Consider the following 19,093-nt stretch of genomic DNA (forward strand, 5'->3'; position numbering starts at 1 on the left):
CTGGCCTCGCACTAGTGGAACCGGCCCTGCACTAGTGGAACTGGCCTCGCACTAGTGGAACTGGCCCTGCACTAGTGGAACTGGCCTCGCACTGGTGGAACCGGCCCCTGCTTCCACCTTATTTCCTCCTTTCTCTGATCATTCCATTTTGAATTGCTGACTGTATTTGTTGATGTACATGTTCTTATCAATTTCAAGTCTTAGACAAAATAAGCCATTATGATAATATAAGTAGAACCTCTTCTTGTGTCAGAATTTTCTCGCTAGCATTTCGATCTGAACATCGATGAAAATACGTAACACAAAGCGCTCGAATCATTTTGGCTCGAACCTGATTTTACTAAATCTGTCGACTCTGGATTTACGAAACCGAAGAGCTCTTTGTCTATGATAATATATTTGTAAGGAGTTTTTCGTAGAAGGGTCTCATCGGTTTTGTCATCTAGTCGGACATAGCGCTTGAGGAGGTCGAAGACCTGTCTCGATAGAGACTTGCATATAAAAGAAAATCGAATGTTTTGCAAAAGAAACAAATTTCGGAGAGAAATGGCTGGCTGTTAGTGAAATACTGATCGAGAGAGAATACGAATAGTGTGCGTGTCTTATCATCACTTATATCTAGAAAAAAAGGGGTTTATTATTGAGACCGCGGCTTAGAAAGACGAGAAATTTCTATATATCGGGAAAAAAGTTTGTTGTGCGTTGATTAAAAAGACCCCTGTTGTAAACTACCCTGAGAATGATAAATAAATCCTTGAAGTTATCATTATTATTATTATTAGTGTAAATAATATAAGCGTAGAGTTATTATTGATATGATTATTATAATTTGTTTGTGTACTTATATATTATTATAAGAAATTCTATGTAACTATGTCGACGGGCAAATGTGATTTTTGAATATGTTATTTACGAAAGAAAACGGTAAAGTCATCTGCGCGCATTTATCAATACACTCACTTGCCAGGGCTCTACTTCTATAAGTTTGAAAACATTAGAATCCAGTGAAAGTTTGAAACTAGGGTCGTCGTAAGTTGAGTCAGCCCTTGCTGTTTGACGAGGCCCGGGATCAAATTTCAGAGCTAATTTTATCAAACTTAAGCCTATATATAACTTCTGGACTTAACACTGAGTGTTGCCTGCCCCTGGCAGGTGGGTATTCATTTTCCGTTTCGCTTTTTCATATTAGAATTTGGAATAGTTTCCAGCCTGACCATAACACACACACGCAGACTGACAGTATCGTCACGCTTGATTAATCCGCTTGAGTTTCTCTCAGTATCTGGTGTAAATTACCTGTAAAAAATGAACACTAAAATTAATAATAAACATATTATCAAATAAATAAATATTATTGCGACAAGATAAGTGTTGGGCAAAGACAATATAATAAGTACATACATGTTCTATTATTGAATATTGATTATTATTATTATTATTATTATTGTTAATCAGTATCGGGTTGATTGAAGTCGAACGTATTTTGTGTCATCTCCCGAGATTCCTCCCCTCCCCACATCTTCCATCTCGTACATTATAGTCATCATATTCTTTATAAGAGAAACCTAAACTATCGATGTTCATTTCCTAAATGATGTTGATTTTTAGCGCCCGCGATTTCATGAAATTGTCGTTGAAGGAAGTTACCGAAAATGCGGAAAAACCAAAAATTTGAGTTCTTGATTCAGTGATTTATTCATTTTCACGCGAAAGTCACCTCTCTGAATCAATTTCATATGAACAATATTCGATCGGCTCAGATTCATGGTTGTAACTATTTTCTGTCCGTGTGAAGTTGTCATAAATGATCAGATTCATTAAAGAATATGAAAAAGAAATTCATCAAAACGTTTCGAATAGAATTTGCAGATTTGATGTAAATATAAAAGACGACGATGTTGTTTGACTAGAAGCCGCTTATCAATTGTAAATAGCCCGCAGTGTTTAAAATCTGAATGTGTGCGAGGGGTCTTTATTGATACCCCTAACAACGACCGTTCAACTCAGCACTCGCTGTCCGATTCCATGAGTTCAGTCCGTGATGCGACCTGTTCTTAAGACAGCGCATCCTCCTCGTTATAACTCGAGGGTTCACGGATGCAAATTAGATATTTCTGCACACGGTTCCACGGCCCAAGTTCATTTCTGATGTCAAATTTTATCTCAGAACAGTTGCATCGGGTTCATATCTTCAAGAAGTCGTGTGAAAACGATTAATCCGAAATCTCTTGGTAAATTATGTTAGTTTTGAGTTTTGTCATTGGTCAAATCCCTAAAATTCCTTATCTCGTATTCGTGTTCAAGGTTCGAGATATTATTTCGTTGTCAAATACTATTCGTCACTTTTTGGTTTGAAGAAAAAAGACCTTGAGCTCAAATGAATATTTTAAGATGCCCCTGGACTAAAAACAATTTGATGGAAAGAAGTGTTTTTTTTTTAATTTCTGGAAGTCTGTATAACTGTAGATGATAAATATTAATAAGACGTAGCTTACTGCCACGCGGGGACCGGTTCGAAATCTCCTTACTGTCACGCGGGGACCGGTTCGAAATCTCCTAGTAGAACGGGGATAGCCCAAGATTGGAGACCTGAAGAACATCGAGAGTTTTAACCTCGATGACTGATAGTCAAGACTTTGGGTCGAAATTGAAACTCGTCCAGAAATATTGAAATTCATTGCGCAAGTGTTTGTGAACCAGTCCGATTCAGTGCGGGAACCAGTCCATCCGTCGTGATAACGATAAGCTACGTTCTTGTTTTTCGATACTTCTCTAGTGTTTATATAAATATTATTAAACATTGTAGAATTGTGTAGTTGTCCAGTAGAGAATGTGTCTCTGTACAAAGAAATAAAGGTGACATGTATGAGAAATAATAACTTAATCGCCTTTCGTTTTCATTTGTCTCGCTGGAATTAATGAATGAACTATTGGTGTTAAAGAACTTCTGGCGTCCATTCTGCAACCAGGCTTCATCCCTCACAGGTGATCGATACCTTTTCATCAATTTGCCAATTTCCCATGGTTCAAACTCGACTCAGTTCCGCGGGCTTCACGCGATAATTTTTGATCGAACAAACTACTAACACCTGTTCAATCAGTATTTTCATGGACTTTTGCTTTTGCATATGAAACTTTCTTCCTTTGGTACAGGGAGTACCGGTTAGCGAAAGTGAAACTAGTCACCTCTTGGTTTTTCCGCGTTCGCCTAAAACCGATGAGGTGCGCAGTACTGAACCTCAGCGTGTAGGCCTACCATGAAATTGGTTTTCCCTATTACCGCGTCTACTTCAGTTCATTAGTACCGGGTAGCGAAAGTGAAACTGCGTCACCGTTAAGGCGCGCAGCCGCAGTACTGAGTTTATTACCGGACAGTGAATCCGGCGCGACATATTCAATAAGGGTCCAAAAGGAAACTTCACTGACCGGCAAGGCTTGAAATACATTCATTGTTCGTAAAGAACAAGCAATGGAGAATACAGTCAAAGTGTCGAAAAATTCGGTTCATAGAATTTGATAAGATACGGGCCAAAATTCACGTATGGAGATAGGTATGACAATAAACAGCTGTCATATTCCATGTATTTTCAGAGTTAATTAATCGTTCTAGAGAAAAGTGCAATATAAAAATGTCAAGAAAGAAAAATAAGGCATTATTCGAGGTTTTTGTTAGGGGATTACCACAATTAGTTAAAGAAGAACAGCTGCGAGACTTCCTTTGGAATTCAGGTGGCGTCATGGTAACTATCCTTATGATTTTTCCAAATTATTTTGGTGACTTTCCGGTGTAAAGACATTATCTATCTAGAGTTGACACGGGTTCAAACTCATCCTCCCGCGGCAGGGATTCGAACCTGATGGCATCGAGATTGCCACAGTGAGTGTAGCGATGCCATCAGGTTCGAATCCCTGCCGTGGGAGGATGGTTCAAAGTATTCTAAGACTAACTAAGTGTTTGTTTTCTAGGCGCAAGGGATAGAGCTACCAAAAAATCGTGAGGGTAGAAATAAAGGCTTCGGTTTTATTCAGTTCAGGGACGAGAGATCATTTGAAAAGACCATTAATCTGAAAGAGGTGGTTACATATCGATACATGTAGCTTTATGGACATGGCCTTTGCATCCTTGGATGTCATGGGTTGTTTTTTTATATATTCAGAAATTCTTTGGCAGGCCGTTGGTTTTTGTAGAATCAAACAAAGGTAAACGTAATTCGTCATGTTACAACCGGGATTTAATCATATTTCAATTTGTTAAGAGCATTCATCAAAACATGATTTGATAGGGTGGAATTTCTCGATGAGTTTTTAGAACATTATGTTATACATGTACTTTCGCCAGTTTCATTCATTCCTGAAAATGAAATTTCTATTTTATCAGGAAAATGTTTGCGACCAGGTGGTCGTATGATCCATAAAGATGCCTCGCAGAAAAATGAATATAGAGCTAGAAGTAAAGAACATAGAAATTTACGGTAAATAACGATGCCCTTCTTGGCAAATACGTTCATTAACATACCATTTGTTTGTACACAGTAAAACTTTGCTTAATTCGGTTCGGGATTTTTCGGATTTTGATTTAAATTGCGCTGATGCAGTTCAGTTTGCCCTTTAAATCAAAGATTACTATCTCTTTCATTCGGATCCGACTTTTCTAAATTCGGACTAAAATATCAGTTCCTTAAGAAAATTTCTGTTGAAATAATTACAATTGATTCAGATCGGTAATATGCCTGTTAGTGTAGCCACAACGATCTCCCGATCTGACACAGTGTAACTTGTATTTCACTGCAACTATGTGCTTCCGCGCTGTCTGCAGACATGTTTCTGTCACTGCGATTTTACTTTTCACTAGAGACCGGCGCACGCGAAGAACAAATATTTCTTTTGAATATGTTTCGCAGAATAAAGAGCATGGAGCTACTAGCAGTAAAGAACGTAGACGTTTACGGTAAATATTGATTCGCTTCTTGGCGAATAGATTCGTTAACGTACGATTTGTTCATATGTGTAAAAATGTGCATTTTTGACAGGTTGCTACGTAAGATTGACGAATTGCTGCATCCTTTGCTTGATGATATGACTACACCAGAAATCTTCGTCTACTTGAAAGATAATCTGCCTTTATTAAAGGATCTGATGGATGACAAGTTTATTTCTTCGGAAACGTTTGAAGTTCTCATTAAAGCTATACAATCAATTTGTGGTCAAAGCGAGGATTTGCCTATTTTACACGCTATTATCAACTCTACTATTTACAATCCAGCTGGCACAATAGATAAATATTGTAATGATTGTAAAAAATTAGGACGCCTAGATGATAGTCAAATCGGTACATTTCTGAATGTATTAAAATTGTCCAATGAAATTCTCAAGAGGCTTCCCAATCAGGCGCATCTTCGAATTTTGTTCGTCATAAAAGGATTTGAGATCACATTTGAGAAGATAGAAATGCAGAACACAGATGTGCTAGGGGAACTTGACCAATTGCAACAACTACATGATACCACAATTAAGAAGGTACTTCGACAAGAAGCACGCGATGAAGGGACAGCGGAGAATGTTGATATATTACTTGGGTCTATACTACCAAAAGTTGAAGACTTTCGTATCAAACCACTAATTGATGAAAATCTAGTTTATGGTTGTTACAAATCAACAACGCATTACCTTAGTACTCAATTTCAGCTGTTACGTGAGGATTTTATTCGTCCAATTCGTTCTGCAGTACAGCAGTATCTAGCCAGCTTCAGTGATAAAAAGAAAATTACTCGTCTCCAAGATGCCTTCATTTACCATGATGTCAGGTTTATTGCGACAGATTCGTTTGAAAAGACTCGTCTGCAGTTTCACTCGAGAAATCTAAAAAGAGTTCGATGGCAGAATTGTAAACGGTTTATCTATGGTTCGCTTGTTTGTTTATCAGCCGATCGATTTGAATCGATGATTATTGCTACTGTGATGGATCGTGACCCAAAAGAGTTGGCTGAAGGATACGTAGATGTGAAAATAATATCTGCGGTTTCATCATTGCCATTAAACTATAAAGAGAAATGTTATGTCCTCATCGAGGGACAGTCTTACTTCGAAGCATACCGTCATAATCTAAAACGACTTCAGTCTTTGAAAAGAGATTTTGATGCAGGCGTTGAGCTTCCATTCCGTGACTATTTTGTGAGTCCAAAGAATGTTACCGTCGCACACCCTAAGTATCTGTTGATAAGGAAATTAGAGTCTACTGACAGTGTCACTGACGAACCTCTTCCTGATGATATATTTTCTGATATAAATATGCATTGCTTAAGGTCTGATGACACAGAGATGCGATTGAAAGAATTTTTGGATTTTTCTAATTGGCCATCAGAGGAAAATTCATGTTTGGATACATCGCAATTGGAAGCGTTACACCACGCATTAACACATGAGGTTGCAATTATCCAAGGTCCTCCAGGAACTGGCAAGACCTATCTTGGTCTAAAAGTAGTAGAATTCCTTTTTGACAATGAATCGGTCTGGGAAACAAAGGAGAAAAAGACATCGCTAGGGAATCCGAAACGAACAAAACAGTTTAAAGATAAAATCATGGTTGTCTGTTATACTAACCATGCGCTAGACCAGTTCCTTTCAGAGATATTGACGCTCACTCGAATTAGATTAAAAACGGTGGTTAGAATTGGGGGCAGATGCAAAGATAAAAAGTTGGAAAGAATTACACTTAAAAGTCATCGAAGAAATCCGCATTACCATAGAAGTCATAGAAGTAATGGTAGAGATCTGTTAAAAATTAATAACGGTTTGAGCGATGTGCAGGCAGAATCAAAATACCTAAAATCAATGTTGAAAAATGTGTACGTGTTTAACATTACTGTGGGTGATTTGATGCAACAAGCAGTTGCTGGGCATAGACAACAATTTCTTGTTCCACGCTGCTCCATTCAAGAGACCATTATTTATTGGGTCTTGGGCAAAGATATAATGGCTGTAGTCAAGGCAAAGATGGATGTGCAGAACGATGGTGAAGTGATTATTGAAGATATCCCAGATGAAGATATCCCATATGACGATATCCCAGATGAAGATATCCTATATGAAGATATCCAAGATGAAGATATCCTATATGCACATATCCCAGATGAAGATGAACCAGAGGAAGTGATGGAAGTAGACGAACGACCAGCAGCAGAATCAGTTTTAGATGAAATTCTGCCTGAACCCGGTGAAGATGAAGCCATTGACGTCGCGGAAGAAGCACAACTGATAACCGATGAAAGGTTTATATATGATGATATACATAATGAGATATACGATGATCAGAATATTAACAATGATATAAGCCATTATAACAAAGAGTTTTTGCTAGATAAACGAGCACTTATGAATCCGTTATGGCCAGTTAAAGATCTGCTGAAAGAGCTAAATGCGTTAGGATGCCGGATCCAAGAGCGGAAGCTTTTGAATGTCGATTACCGAAGCCGAAGGATGAACATGAACATCTGGTCTATGAATATGGAAGAGCGTCTATTGTTGTATCTGTCATGGTATAAGGCAGCTAGATCCACTTGGCAAACACGATTGGAATCGTTAGAGATAACGAGTCTGTCGTTACAGGACGAGAAAGAGAAAGCTTATTTAGAGACGGACCAGTTCATTTTACAAAGTGCAGATATCATTGCTATGACGACCACCGGTGCATCAAAATTCAGTCATCTGATAGAAGCAGTTTGTCCAAAGATCGTCATCGTAGAGGAAAGTGCTGAAGTGTTGGAAGCGCACATCGTTACGTCACTAACAGTCGGTTGTGAACATCTAATACTAATTGGTGACCATAAACAACTGCGACCAAAACCAACAGATTTCGAATTAGCTCGCGATTATAACCTCGATATATCGTTCTTCGAGAGGCTTCAGAAGAATGGCCAACCCATCAAAACTCTTCAATTACAGCATAGAATGCGTCCTGAAATCTCTCGTTTACTAGTACCACATATATATGAATCACTGATCGATCACGATTCTGTGAAAGATTTCGATGATATAAAAGGTTTTGAGACAAATATGTTCTTCTTGAACCACAGTGAAAGTGAAAAAGCTGAAATCGAAGGATGCAGTCATAGTAATGATTTTGAAGCAGAAATGGTAAAAGCCATGAGCAAATACATTCTAATGCAGGGTTATCGACCAGACCAGATAACCGTTCTAACGCCATACGTTGGTCAGATGTTTGCCATAAAGAACATTTTGCCACGAAGGGAATTTGAAGGTATTCGAATTACTCCCATCGACAACTTCCAAGGCGAAGAAAATGATATCATAATTTTCAGTTTTGTGCGAAGCAACAAAATGGAGAAAATAGGATTTCTGAATACGCAGAACAGAATATGTGTTGCATTATCTAGGGCTAAAAAGGGATTCTATTGCTTGGGAAACTTTAAACTCTACGCAAAGAAATGTCGAGTTTGGAGAGATATTGTTACGGATCTCGAAGAAGCTGGAAAGATTGGAAGTCATTTGACGTTAATTTGTCAAAATCACCCAAATACAAAAACACGTGTGACGACACCAGAGGATTTTGAAAAATGTCCATTTGGTGGCTGCCAAGAAAGCTGTTCTACGATGACATGTGGCCATAAATGTCCATTTAAATGCCATAAAGGCGACCATGTGGGCAAGTATAGATGTAGAGAAAAATGTCTACGTAGTTGTGAAGCAGCTGGCCATATTTGTAAAAAACTGTGTTTTGAAGAATGCTCTCCATGCCCAGAAGATTGCACTGAAGAAATAGAATGTGGCCATATATGTCAACGTAAATGTGGAGATGTTTGCACAACCCGCTGTGCGATGCCATGTTCCAAAAGTCTACCTTGTTCTCACCAGTGTAAGAAGTTGTGCTATGAGCCATGTGAATGTTCTGAACCATGCGAGAAGGATTTAGAATGTGGTCATAGATGTGACAGACATTGCAGTGCTCCTTGTACGCCGCGTTGTACACGTCCATGTTTAAAGAGTCTACCATGCTCTCATCAGTGTCAGGAGTTGTGCTATGAGCCGTGTGAATGTTCTGAACCATGCGAGAAGGATTTAGAATGTGGTCATAGATGCGACAGACATTGCAGTGCTCCTTGTACACTGCGTTGTACACGTCCATGTTTAAAGAGTCTACCATGCTCTCATCAGTGTCAGGAGTTGTGCTATGAGCCGTGTGAATGTTCTGAACCATGCGAGAAGGATTTAGAATGTGGTCATAGATGCGACAGACATTGCAGTGCTCCTTGTACACTGCGTTGTACACGTCCATGTTTAAAGAGTCTACCATGCTCTCATCAGTGTCAGGAGTTGTGCCATGAGCCGTGTGAATGTTTTGAACCATGTGAGAAGGATTTAGAATGCGGTCATGAATGTCGTAATCGTTGCAGTGTTCCTTGCACGACTCGATGCCGGATGCCATGTTCCAAGACTTTACTATGTGGACATCAGTGTACGAAATTGTGTTATGCTACATGTGGCAAATGCTTGACATTCATTACAGTTGAACTAGAATGTAGCCATACTTTGGAAAAGGTTTGCCACAAAGAAGCAACACAGGCTGATTGTGAGACGCTTATGAAAACAACATTGTCTTGTTCTCATAAGATGCGTGTAAAATGTTGCCAATTGCTCGATAAGGCATCTATCAAGTGCGAAAAAATTGTTTCAAAAGCATTACCTTGCGATCATCAATTGTGGGGGAAATGTGGTGAATCAAATGAATCCATAGATTGTCAAGTGAAAGTGAAATATGAATTGCAGTGCGGTCATAACAGATATATAGAATGCTGGCGTTATACGAAATATGAAAATCAAACTAATGACCTTCATGGAGCCGACTTATACTGCAGTGTGATGTGTAAAAGAAAACTATTATGTGGCCATGAAATTTTGGCTGAATGTTCACAAAATTCAACGAACCAATCACATTGCAAAAGAGAGTGCGAGGCTCGTTGCTGGCACACAAGATGCAGGAATAATTGCAATGAGCGATGCTGGGTTTGTCGTCGTCCTTGCGGTTGGGAATGCAGTCATCAAAGATGCTCTAAAACCTGCTTCGAAGTATGCGACAGGAAACCCTGCGATGAACCGTGTAATCAGAAGACTATATGCGGACATGACTGTATGGGTTACTGCGGTGAACCTTGTCCGTTGATTTGTGGCAAATGCGGAACAGCAGCTGACCCACCCAGTGAAAGGGATCGCTACGTGTCACTGTATCCTTGTGGTCACAGTTTCCTCAGGTCAGTCATTGACCAGCATATGAAAATCAAGCATCGAGGTGGAATGAAAGTTGTGAATGTCCGTTGCTGTCCGTTGTCCAAATGCAGGAAACCTATTCTGTTTTGTCCACGATATAGTCATGTAATCAAGAATTATTTCCATGCAAAATACTTCCTCCATAGGAATGTACTCAACGGTGATTGGTTATGCTGTAAAAAATGTGGTAAGACAAATTTGAACACATATAGGGCTGCATGCGCAATGATAACTTCACTATCTCGCTGAAGTATTTTCCATAGCGAGTCAATATGAATCACCATTACGATCTAGCGCTTCATCTTCATTTATATGTACTTCTTTGTAACGTCATAGGATCCATCGATATAACCATGGACGTATAAACTAGTTTATACATCCATGATATAACATACATTACATTCGCGTTACAGGTTACTACATGGTTTCGGATCTTCAAGATCCTAGATGTGATCGTTGTGAGGGAAGATCATTGCGTAGAAAAAGACCGAGATCAACGCAGATTAGTAAGTTGACACGATGAAAATAAGATACCGGTAATGTTGAAATAAAACTACATGTATGATTACAGAATTGTTCAGTGCCAGTGACGCGTGGCTTTAGACGTACGTTGTATTTCTACACAAATATGGAATATTTCTTTTTACACTCGTTTATATCAAGATGGCGCTTATCTTAGAAAATACGACATACATGTATTATTTCTTTCAGCACACGGCGAATATGCGTCCCGTTACTCGGGAATTCGGAGCAGCAGTAGATACGCTCATAGGAACTCGCAGAAGAGATTTCGCCGTTGGTAACACATATGTTTGTGAACATGTGCACGGGTTAGATACAATCGTGTTTCTTCAAGCGATGTGTAAATTGAATATATCTTATATACCAGAGAATATAGTTTCATGGATGGCCAGTTACTTTTTTGAAAGCTTACAAGGAAAAAGCTAGCGATAGCACCTGTATTTGGAAAGTACCCGGCATATCCTGTCATGATTATGTCTATCGCTGCACGCATTGAGGAAACTCATTATCTACCTGTATATCGAGCTTGGACGATACCGAAATATCTTAATCAATATTAGGCTGGATCAAAAAGGAATAGAAAGAAAGAGCACTTTTTTCTCCATATTATGATCGGTATTTAGATAAGCAAACTAATATATTTTACTATTAACGTAATTTTCTCGATTTAACTATACAAATAGAATATCACGTAATACGTAGGTAGTGTTTTTGTAAATTAGTTGTTGATACAGCCGTGAAGGTGCGCAATTTCGCCATAAAATGTTAAACTGAAACTGAAACTGTATTTAGGCCTAAAGCCTATTGTAATATTGTAGCTTTATATTTTATAGCTTAGTCATAGAATTGTTTTTATCAAAAGGTTGATATAATCATCGTAACGCAACAAGGTTCGACTGGAGTAAGGTCGAACAAGAGATTGTGGAGTCGACTGTAGAAGTATAATGTTGTTGCTGTCGTGGTAAAGAGAATAAATCCTTATCTGTAAAGGATCCGTTGTTTTCCTTGTTAATTTGTTCTACACATTTAAGTTTTGATTCTCTAAGCAACAATTAAGTTAATGGAAAGGAGTATGATACAACAGTGCAGAAAACTTAATGGCTGGTGAAATTGCGCGATAACGTAAGAGATTTGGCTTGTAAATACGACATTATCAACATCATGTCGTAGCTGAATACCCGTCCAATGGACGGCTGGTTAGGCGCATGGGTGCGTTGGTCGCGAGAATCTCCTTTCGCATAATCCCGAGTTCTGCTATTTTTGTATACGAAATACATTCATCTTTTATTGGCTGGGAAATGCATCTAAATGCTTCAATGTTCTGGAGTCTTGGACAAACCCCCGTAAGTATACCTGTGGTTTAATTTATCGATCGGATATCTTTACAAAGCCTATCCACTTATAAGAATCTTCCCCCAACCACCACCAGGACACTAATAACTGTGGATCCCTTGATGGCGAACACATCTTTTTTAATCGAAGTTTGACTACCTTGGACTGCCAGTCTTGCAACTTAACAATTGGAAAAACTGGCGTTAAGCATCAGTAAAACGACTTTTTAGTAAATGCATTAATTTCTCTTTGGCAATATAACGTGCCTTTTAGGCAATTGATTCAATTTAATGTGCCCTTTTTGGCAATTGATTCATATTCTAATTCATGACAGGGCATTCACCTTGGACATAGGTCCTGACGTCGGATTATGGGGCGCTGTAGCGGGCCGGGTGGTATTTTTATGAGAATATTTTTGAAAAGGGCACTTTGACAAATTTAAGGGGTCGCACGTGCCGCGGGTGCGACCCCTGTATCCGCCCAAGTCACGAGAAAGAGGACATTCAGACAATCACTGTTGAAATGGGGTAATAAAGGTATAAACAGGTATTCCTCTCCTCACTTGAATAAATTGAGCCAGCTCCCGGTCTATAAGTATATTCACAGGGGCTCGTATTTGAAGTTTGGGGTTGTGAACTGTTGCTTAGATCATCCAATATCCAAGGTACTTCTAAACCTCTAAAGAATTTTGTGACCAAATGAGAGAAATATGTTTTTCCGCGTTGAAGAATTTATTCCGTTTTTCTATAAATTACAATAGTGAAGAATTATCAAAAATATTTGCAGAGTAAACGAGACACAACGATTGATTCCCGATGAATTACACAATAACTGAGCATAATCATCACATTAATATACATTGTGTTATAATGATCTAAAAACATTTGAAATAAATTTTTTACAATTCATCAATCGGAACTTTGATTCATGAAATACACAATCGGGACATTAAACTCATTTAGCTTCCGGCACCTTTCATAAAGTACGTTCCAAAAGCTTTGCAGATTTTCAATGTATGCCACTTTAAAAGCGTTATTTACACAGGAAGAAGTGGTCAGTTCTCGTACCCCTCTCCTCATGAATGCGTTGGTTACTTTACGAATGGCCCTTCTTTAATCTAACTAACAGCTGTGTTTGATTGCAGAACCACCAAACCCTAGAGAGACTAAAGAAAATACACTGTTCTAACATATCAGGGAATCCAAAATTCCCTGATTTTCCCTGATGCCTGATTATAAGATATTTTTGTGGGAGCTATTTCTTATGAAGAGGCTTGTGCCACTTGTCACCAGCAAGAACAAGACACAAAAAATTCAGATTTTTTTCAGATTTTCAAGAAAACAGTCAGAATTCCCCGATTTTCACTTCAGGGAAAAATAAATCCAGAATTCCCTAATTTGTAAGAACCCTAGACCTGGTTCCACAGTTTGATAAAGTCAATTTCAATGAGTTGACTATTGAATCAAATCTAAAACCAAGTCCTTCACATGAACGAACGAAGCCGCTTTCAAGGAATAGATGAATTATCTCTGATACAACATTGCGACGGCAGAACGCTCCAGTTATAAATATAAGAATTTAATAATTTGAATTGTTTCGCGCACAATTTATTCTTATTCACTAAATTCGAATGTAACTCGTTCAGTTGTTCGATCGTCTTTTTATGCGTGATTAAATAATCATCGTGGCAACCGCGCGATCGGTACTCGGTGTCGAAACGCGGGTCGTGCAGACGGTTTATCTCGAGCGGCGCGAGCCACGCGCCGACCGACACGTCCTCGCTTTTATACCGTTTCAAATACGGCGCCGTAGCCGCGAGATAGTGAACCAGATCGGCGGAGATTACGTAACCTCCTCCGCGCGCGTACGGTAAATATCGGTCGCATAAAACCCAGTCTTTCTCGGCCCACTGACCGGTGTGTTTGACGCGACCGTTCCCGTAGAAGAATCCCCAGTATAACCGCTGCGTACGTTTCCGTTTCAGCTCGTCGAAAATCGGACGCAATCGCACGTAGCTATCGTCGTCCGTTTTCAACACGTAACGATAATCCACGTTCGAGTCCAACCAGACGAACGTCTTCAGGACTTTATCCGTTAATTTATCGTAACCGTCGTGCACGTCCGACAGCAAGATCAAATCGTCGTGGACGGAATTCTCTTTTTTTAAATGCGCGACGGCCTCCGGCGCGAGCGCTTTCGTCCCGATCGCGAAGTAGACTTTCGCGTCGCCGCGGTGAGTCCGATTAACCACGGTCGACGCCCACGTTTTACGGATCGCCATTCGCTGTTTGAAATTCGCGGGACTCGTCACGACGACCGCGACCAGGAACGCGTACGACCGACTCTCCGATCCGCGTAACGCCGATTTCCATAAAGAGCGGCCGGACTGGTCATGGGCTCGAGCGTGGTCGACGTAATTTATCGGTTGGTTTTCGCCGATCCCGCACATCATCGTGTAAACGACTCCGCTGAGGAAGAGAAATACTGCACCGATCATGAGAGTCGTAGCGTGTCGGTTCAACTGCTGATAAATACCGACTCCCGTACGATCTCCTCGATGATGATAGTTATTATACATCTCTGATCTTCTTTCTGAGATGGGAAGAAATTCTTACTGTAAAAAAAAAGGGAAAAGATATCTTTACTTTCTAAATGAATCACTTGCACTGGACTAGATTGATGATGATGATGGATGAACAAATGAAACGTACAGTTGTAGTAAGTAGTGCAGTGCAGTTGACCTGGCCCTGGGAATTTCACTTTTTTTATTTTATTGGAATTAGTAATATTCGAGTTGACACATCAGCAATAATGGAAAAATGTGCAAATGAAAATCTACATTATATTTAACATAGTTTTACCTTCAATTAAGTAGTTAAACCATATTAAAGGCCTTAATTAACTACAAAAAACCTCTTAATATTTATTTGTTAATTCAATGCGCAACAACCTTCAGATGTCGAGTATCGCGCGCCCAACTCACACGTATGGAAGCCCTGAGACGACATTCTGCCTTACAAAAAACCCGGTGCCAGCAGGTGCTGACACCACTTCACTGCGGCTGATCCCAAAACTAACCCGGAAATCAATAATAACCACGAAAGTCTGTGTTCTGGTTTTCCTCTAAATCTTCCCTTATTTCAAAGAACAGAAACTGATTGATTGCGCTGATTGTGAGTATTTTTCTCGACGATACGAATTTTCTGTATGTTATAAATATAATGATTTTAGAAATGGTCGATGGACAAGTTTTTCAGTTCAACCTTGTTGGAGTCGGGAGGGAGCCCTTAAGTTAATCTATCTTAAATCAGTCTAAATAAAACACGACGTCGTTAGCCTTGAGTTTTGGTTTCTCTTCAATCTGTAAACCCTATTGTTTAGACCTGCGCCGCACCGTACCTGACCGTTGTCATGTTCTATCTAGTTCTATATTTTACCGATAGATGGCGTCTAAACGTACGAACACGACTGCGACAGCGCGTTTAAAACAGGATTATCTACGTATTATGAAAGATCCCGTTCCTTACATCACCGCAGCACCGCTACCTTCAAATATACTAGAATGGTACGTTACAATCGGTATCCACAACAATTCACCATCAGTTTCACAGAACTGTGGAACTGATTATAGGCCTAGGTCCTGTTTGATTGTAAATAGGTTATGAATTTTGTAAATTATTTATATTTCAGGCATTACGTAGTTTTTGGACCGGAAGATTCTCCTTATGAAGGTTAGTGAGTATAGGCCTAATAATCCGGTTCTGCAGTTCTCATGGCTCAAATCTCGCCGTCAAAACATCGAACAGTGTTTAACTGTAAGAATGTCAAATATCACCAGAGAACTGTGTGTAATCGGCAGGGTTCCTAAGATAATGGGAAAAACTTGGAAATTTCTAAATGTGCCTATTTCTGGTCAGGAATATTTGGGAATTTCAGAAATTTTCCTCTAATCCTGGAAATGTTTGAAAGAAATTCATCCTCTAAGTTCTCTTTAAATTGTTTGTTTGTTATCTGATGTAGGTGGATTGTATCACGGACGGTTGGTGTTTCCTCGCGAATTTCCGTTCAAACCTCCGAGTATCTACATGATTACACCTAATGGTCGATTTAAATGTAACACCAGGTTCGTGATTTCATTAGAAACATGTGACTCAATATCTGTTCACAGGGTTGGATTCAGACTTAAGACCTAGTTTGTATTTCCAATTTCAATATTTACTAAGTTTAAGTCCTCAAGCAAGTGTCATCTTGAATCAATTGTAAAGTTTTTATCCACAGCTGTTTTGTGCCGTTTGCCAGAATAGATATATATGATAACTAAAGTATAGCCTGGAAAACTGTTACAAAATGTCAGTTATGAGAATGGAAAATAGAGGATATTCTGTTTTCCGAGGCCTTTTTTTTCTCTTAAAAAGTGTCCATGGAAATTACATAATATTTTGGCTGATTCTTCAATTGGCAGGTTGTGTTTATCAATCAGTGATTTTCATCCAGACACGTGGAATCCAGCTTGGTCTGTGTCGACTATTCTAACTGGTTTACTCAGTTTCATGGTGAGTTGAGTCCTTTATGATCCAACATGCTGCTGTCAAAGTTGTTGTTACTTTTATTTTCTTTATGAGGAAACTGCCTTATTTTCGTTAACGTTTTGTTTTTATGTTTTTCAGTTAGAAAAAAGTCCAACATTGGGCAGTATAGAAACATCCGATTTCACTGTAAGTAGCACAACGATTTGAATTTTATCTCCAGATACCTTTCCATAGTTCGCACTCAATATTTGACTCTATTTTACACATTTTGAAAATGAACTGTGTAACTAGGTCGAGGAATCGATGGCACTATTTAGAAAATGGTCAAAATAATGTTCTCTTACGATTTACAGAAGCGTCAATTGGCCGCACAGAGTGGAGAATTTAATCTTAGAAATAAAACATTTTGCGAAATATTTCCGATTGTCGAAAAGGTAATTATAGGGTCATTCCAGCAGCCAGGATTCATAGGAACCGTTAATTTAAATGTTTCGCGCTCAAATTTCAAATCGATTTAATTTTTCAGGAGATCCGCGAGCGTCTGGCCATCCGTGATCGCGAACTACAACAGAGTACGGATTCTACGTCGACGGCGACGAGCGGGGTTAATCGCGCGTCAGGCGTAGCGCGGAATCAACCGGCAGCGAACGGACAAGGTTTACTCGCGAGTGCATTAACTAATATCGTCGTCATCGCTGGATTCGCTGCGTTCGCGTGGAGCGTGAAATACGTTTTAAGGAGTATAGTCGAATGATTCGTGGAAATCACAATTGCCGGTTATTTTGTGATATATCGTACACTTGTCTCCGAGTCGAAGGTGATGGCTGATTCATTAGTAGAGCTGTCTGCATTCAGCTCCGATCCGCTGTCTGAATCCGGCTCTGGTCCACTGTCTACATCCAGCTCCAGTCCGCTGTCTACATCCAGCTCTGGTCCGCTGTCTACATCCAGCTCCGGTCCGCTGTCTACATCCAGCTCCGGTCCGCTGTCTACATCCAGCTCCGGTCCGCTGTCTACATCCAGCTCCGGTCCGCTGTCAACATCCAGCTCCGGTCCGCTGTCTACATCCAGCTCTGGTCCGCTGTCTACATCCAGCTCTGGTCCGCTGTACACATCCAGCTCCGGTTGCTGCGCTTTTCTGAAAACTTTTCAAACCCAATGGATGAATCTATTAACTGAATGGTGAAACAGCTACAGTGATTGGTGTTACCGTTTACAGTCATCGGTTGAAATCAGTCATTGAAATCACAGTCAGTAACCTGACTGATTTAGTTTTACTATCAGATATTTCATGTTGGTTTAAGCCCTGTCAATCTGCAGCTTGTATCACCTTCTGCAGACATTGAACATAAAATGTCTTAAGTCTGATGTACTTAATTATTTTTTTTTCAATCAGAAATTGTTGTGAAACCCTGAACACACCCGTGTAGTGTGGAAGAATTGTGATAATTCTCCGCTGATGAAGAGTCAGGGTCCAACGAGGAGTAGATCACTAAACTATGTTTGAAACAATGGAGTGGGTTCATTTTAGAATTGGTTGGAACTGAAGCGGGTCTAGGGGTCCTTCTACAGAAAAAATGTGATGCTCAGAGGCCATAATGAGCCTGAGCAATTTCCATTGATATAATGAAGGTGTAAATAAATGAACAAATTATGCACTTATTATGTTATAATTTTGTCATAAAAAAGGTAGAAACGAAAACCTAGCTAATCTACTTTTGTTGTGGGGTTAGGCCCTATCTGTATCCCCCGCACTCCCCAACCCCATGCTAGACACCAGCGGAAATTATTTTAATATATCCTTCACTCTAGTCTTGGTAATTGAGTATTTTAATTCAACTCTGGGACAGCAAGTAACTCCAATTCAACCCAAGTCTACTGTTGTATTCTTTTATTTATTCATGTTTGGACCCCAATCATTGATTTCATATTTTTTTCTGGTTGCTCGCCGAAGGTTTTACTGATGTAATTCCTGTAAAATCTTTACTCGTCATTTTTCAGTAGATTTTGACTTTTGTTTAAATTCATTGAAATTTCATAACATATGAATATATAATATTATATATATGTATATTGTATAGAATATATATATAATATTATATATTATTGATATATAATATATTATTCCAAATCTAATCTGTTGATATTTCAGGATAAATTCCTTTTTATTGTAAATAAATAAACTGAAAGAAAGTGTATAATTATTAGAAAAGGTTTTGATTCGTTATTCTTTTTTTTTAGTCCAAACCATATGTAGTCGAAAGGGATCTTACATAATTCTTACTGCTGGATACCAAAATAAGAATAATCATTGTTTATCCTATATTCCGAATAAGATCTACATCAATGAACCGGGTTTCAACCCAACACACCTCTTGGTGATTAGATCACTCACAGATGGCATTTGTGAAATGTAACTACCAGTCAAT

At 39.2% G+C, this 19,093-nt stretch overlaps 3 protein-coding genes across 4 annotated transcripts; 2 read left to right on the forward strand and 1 right to left on the reverse strand.

Moving 5' to 3' along the window:
• Positions 1–3,351: 3,351 nt before the first annotated feature.
• LOC141908843 (NFX1-type zinc finger-containing protein 1-like) lies at positions 3,352–11,758 on the forward strand. 2 transcript variants are annotated; one of them, XM_074799068.1, is made up of 9 exons: positions 3,544–3,551; positions 3,674–3,740; positions 3,967–4,074; positions 4,158–4,200; positions 4,379–4,472; positions 4,853–4,948; positions 5,031–10,468; positions 10,695–10,787; positions 10,993–11,758. In XM_074799068.1, exons 2-9 carry the CDS (start codon positions 3,738–3,740, stop codon positions 11,082–11,084), a joined length of 5,967 nt encoding a protein of 1,988 aa, XP_074655169.1. In that variant the 5' UTR covers positions 3,544–3,551; positions 3,674–3,737; the 3' UTR covers positions 11,085–11,758. The 2 variants fall into 2 exon arrangements, with proteins under 2 accessions (XP_074655168.1, XP_074655169.1); XM_074799067.1 differs by having other exon boundaries at positions 3,352–3,740.
• Positions 11,759–12,858: 1,100 nt separating this feature from the next.
• On the reverse strand, positions 12,859–15,092 carry LOC141908722 (beta-1,3-galactosyltransferase 6-like). The gene is made up of 2 exons (XM_074798883.1): positions 14,997–15,092; positions 12,859–14,749 (listed from the first exon to the last, which is right to left on the reverse strand). Exon 2 carries the CDS (start codon positions 14,711–14,713, stop codon positions 13,643–13,645), a length of 1,071 nt encoding a protein of 356 aa, XP_074654984.1. The 5' UTR covers positions 14,714–14,749; positions 14,997–15,092; the 3' UTR covers positions 12,859–13,642.
• A 109-nt stretch (positions 15,093–15,201) lies between these two features.
• On the forward strand, positions 15,202–18,697 carry LOC141908179 (ubiquitin-conjugating enzyme E2 J2-like). Its single transcript, XM_074798073.1, has 8 exons — positions 15,202–15,308; positions 15,579–15,700; positions 15,826–15,866; positions 16,156–16,258; positions 16,598–16,688; positions 16,803–16,850; positions 17,018–17,098; positions 17,191–18,697. Exons 2-8 carry the CDS (start codon positions 15,579–15,581, stop codon positions 17,416–17,418), a joined length of 714 nt encoding a protein of 237 aa, XP_074654174.1. The 5' UTR covers positions 15,202–15,308; the 3' UTR covers positions 17,419–18,697.
• Positions 18,698–19,093: the final 396 nt, after the last annotated feature.

This window comes from Tubulanus polymorphus, chromosome 7 (assembly GCF_964204645.1).
Source record: "Tubulanus polymorphus chromosome 7, tnTubPoly1.2, whole genome shotgun sequence".
Classification (NCBI taxonomy): Eukaryota; Metazoa; Nemertea; class Palaeonemertea; order Tubulaniformes; family Tubulanidae; genus Tubulanus; species Tubulanus polymorphus.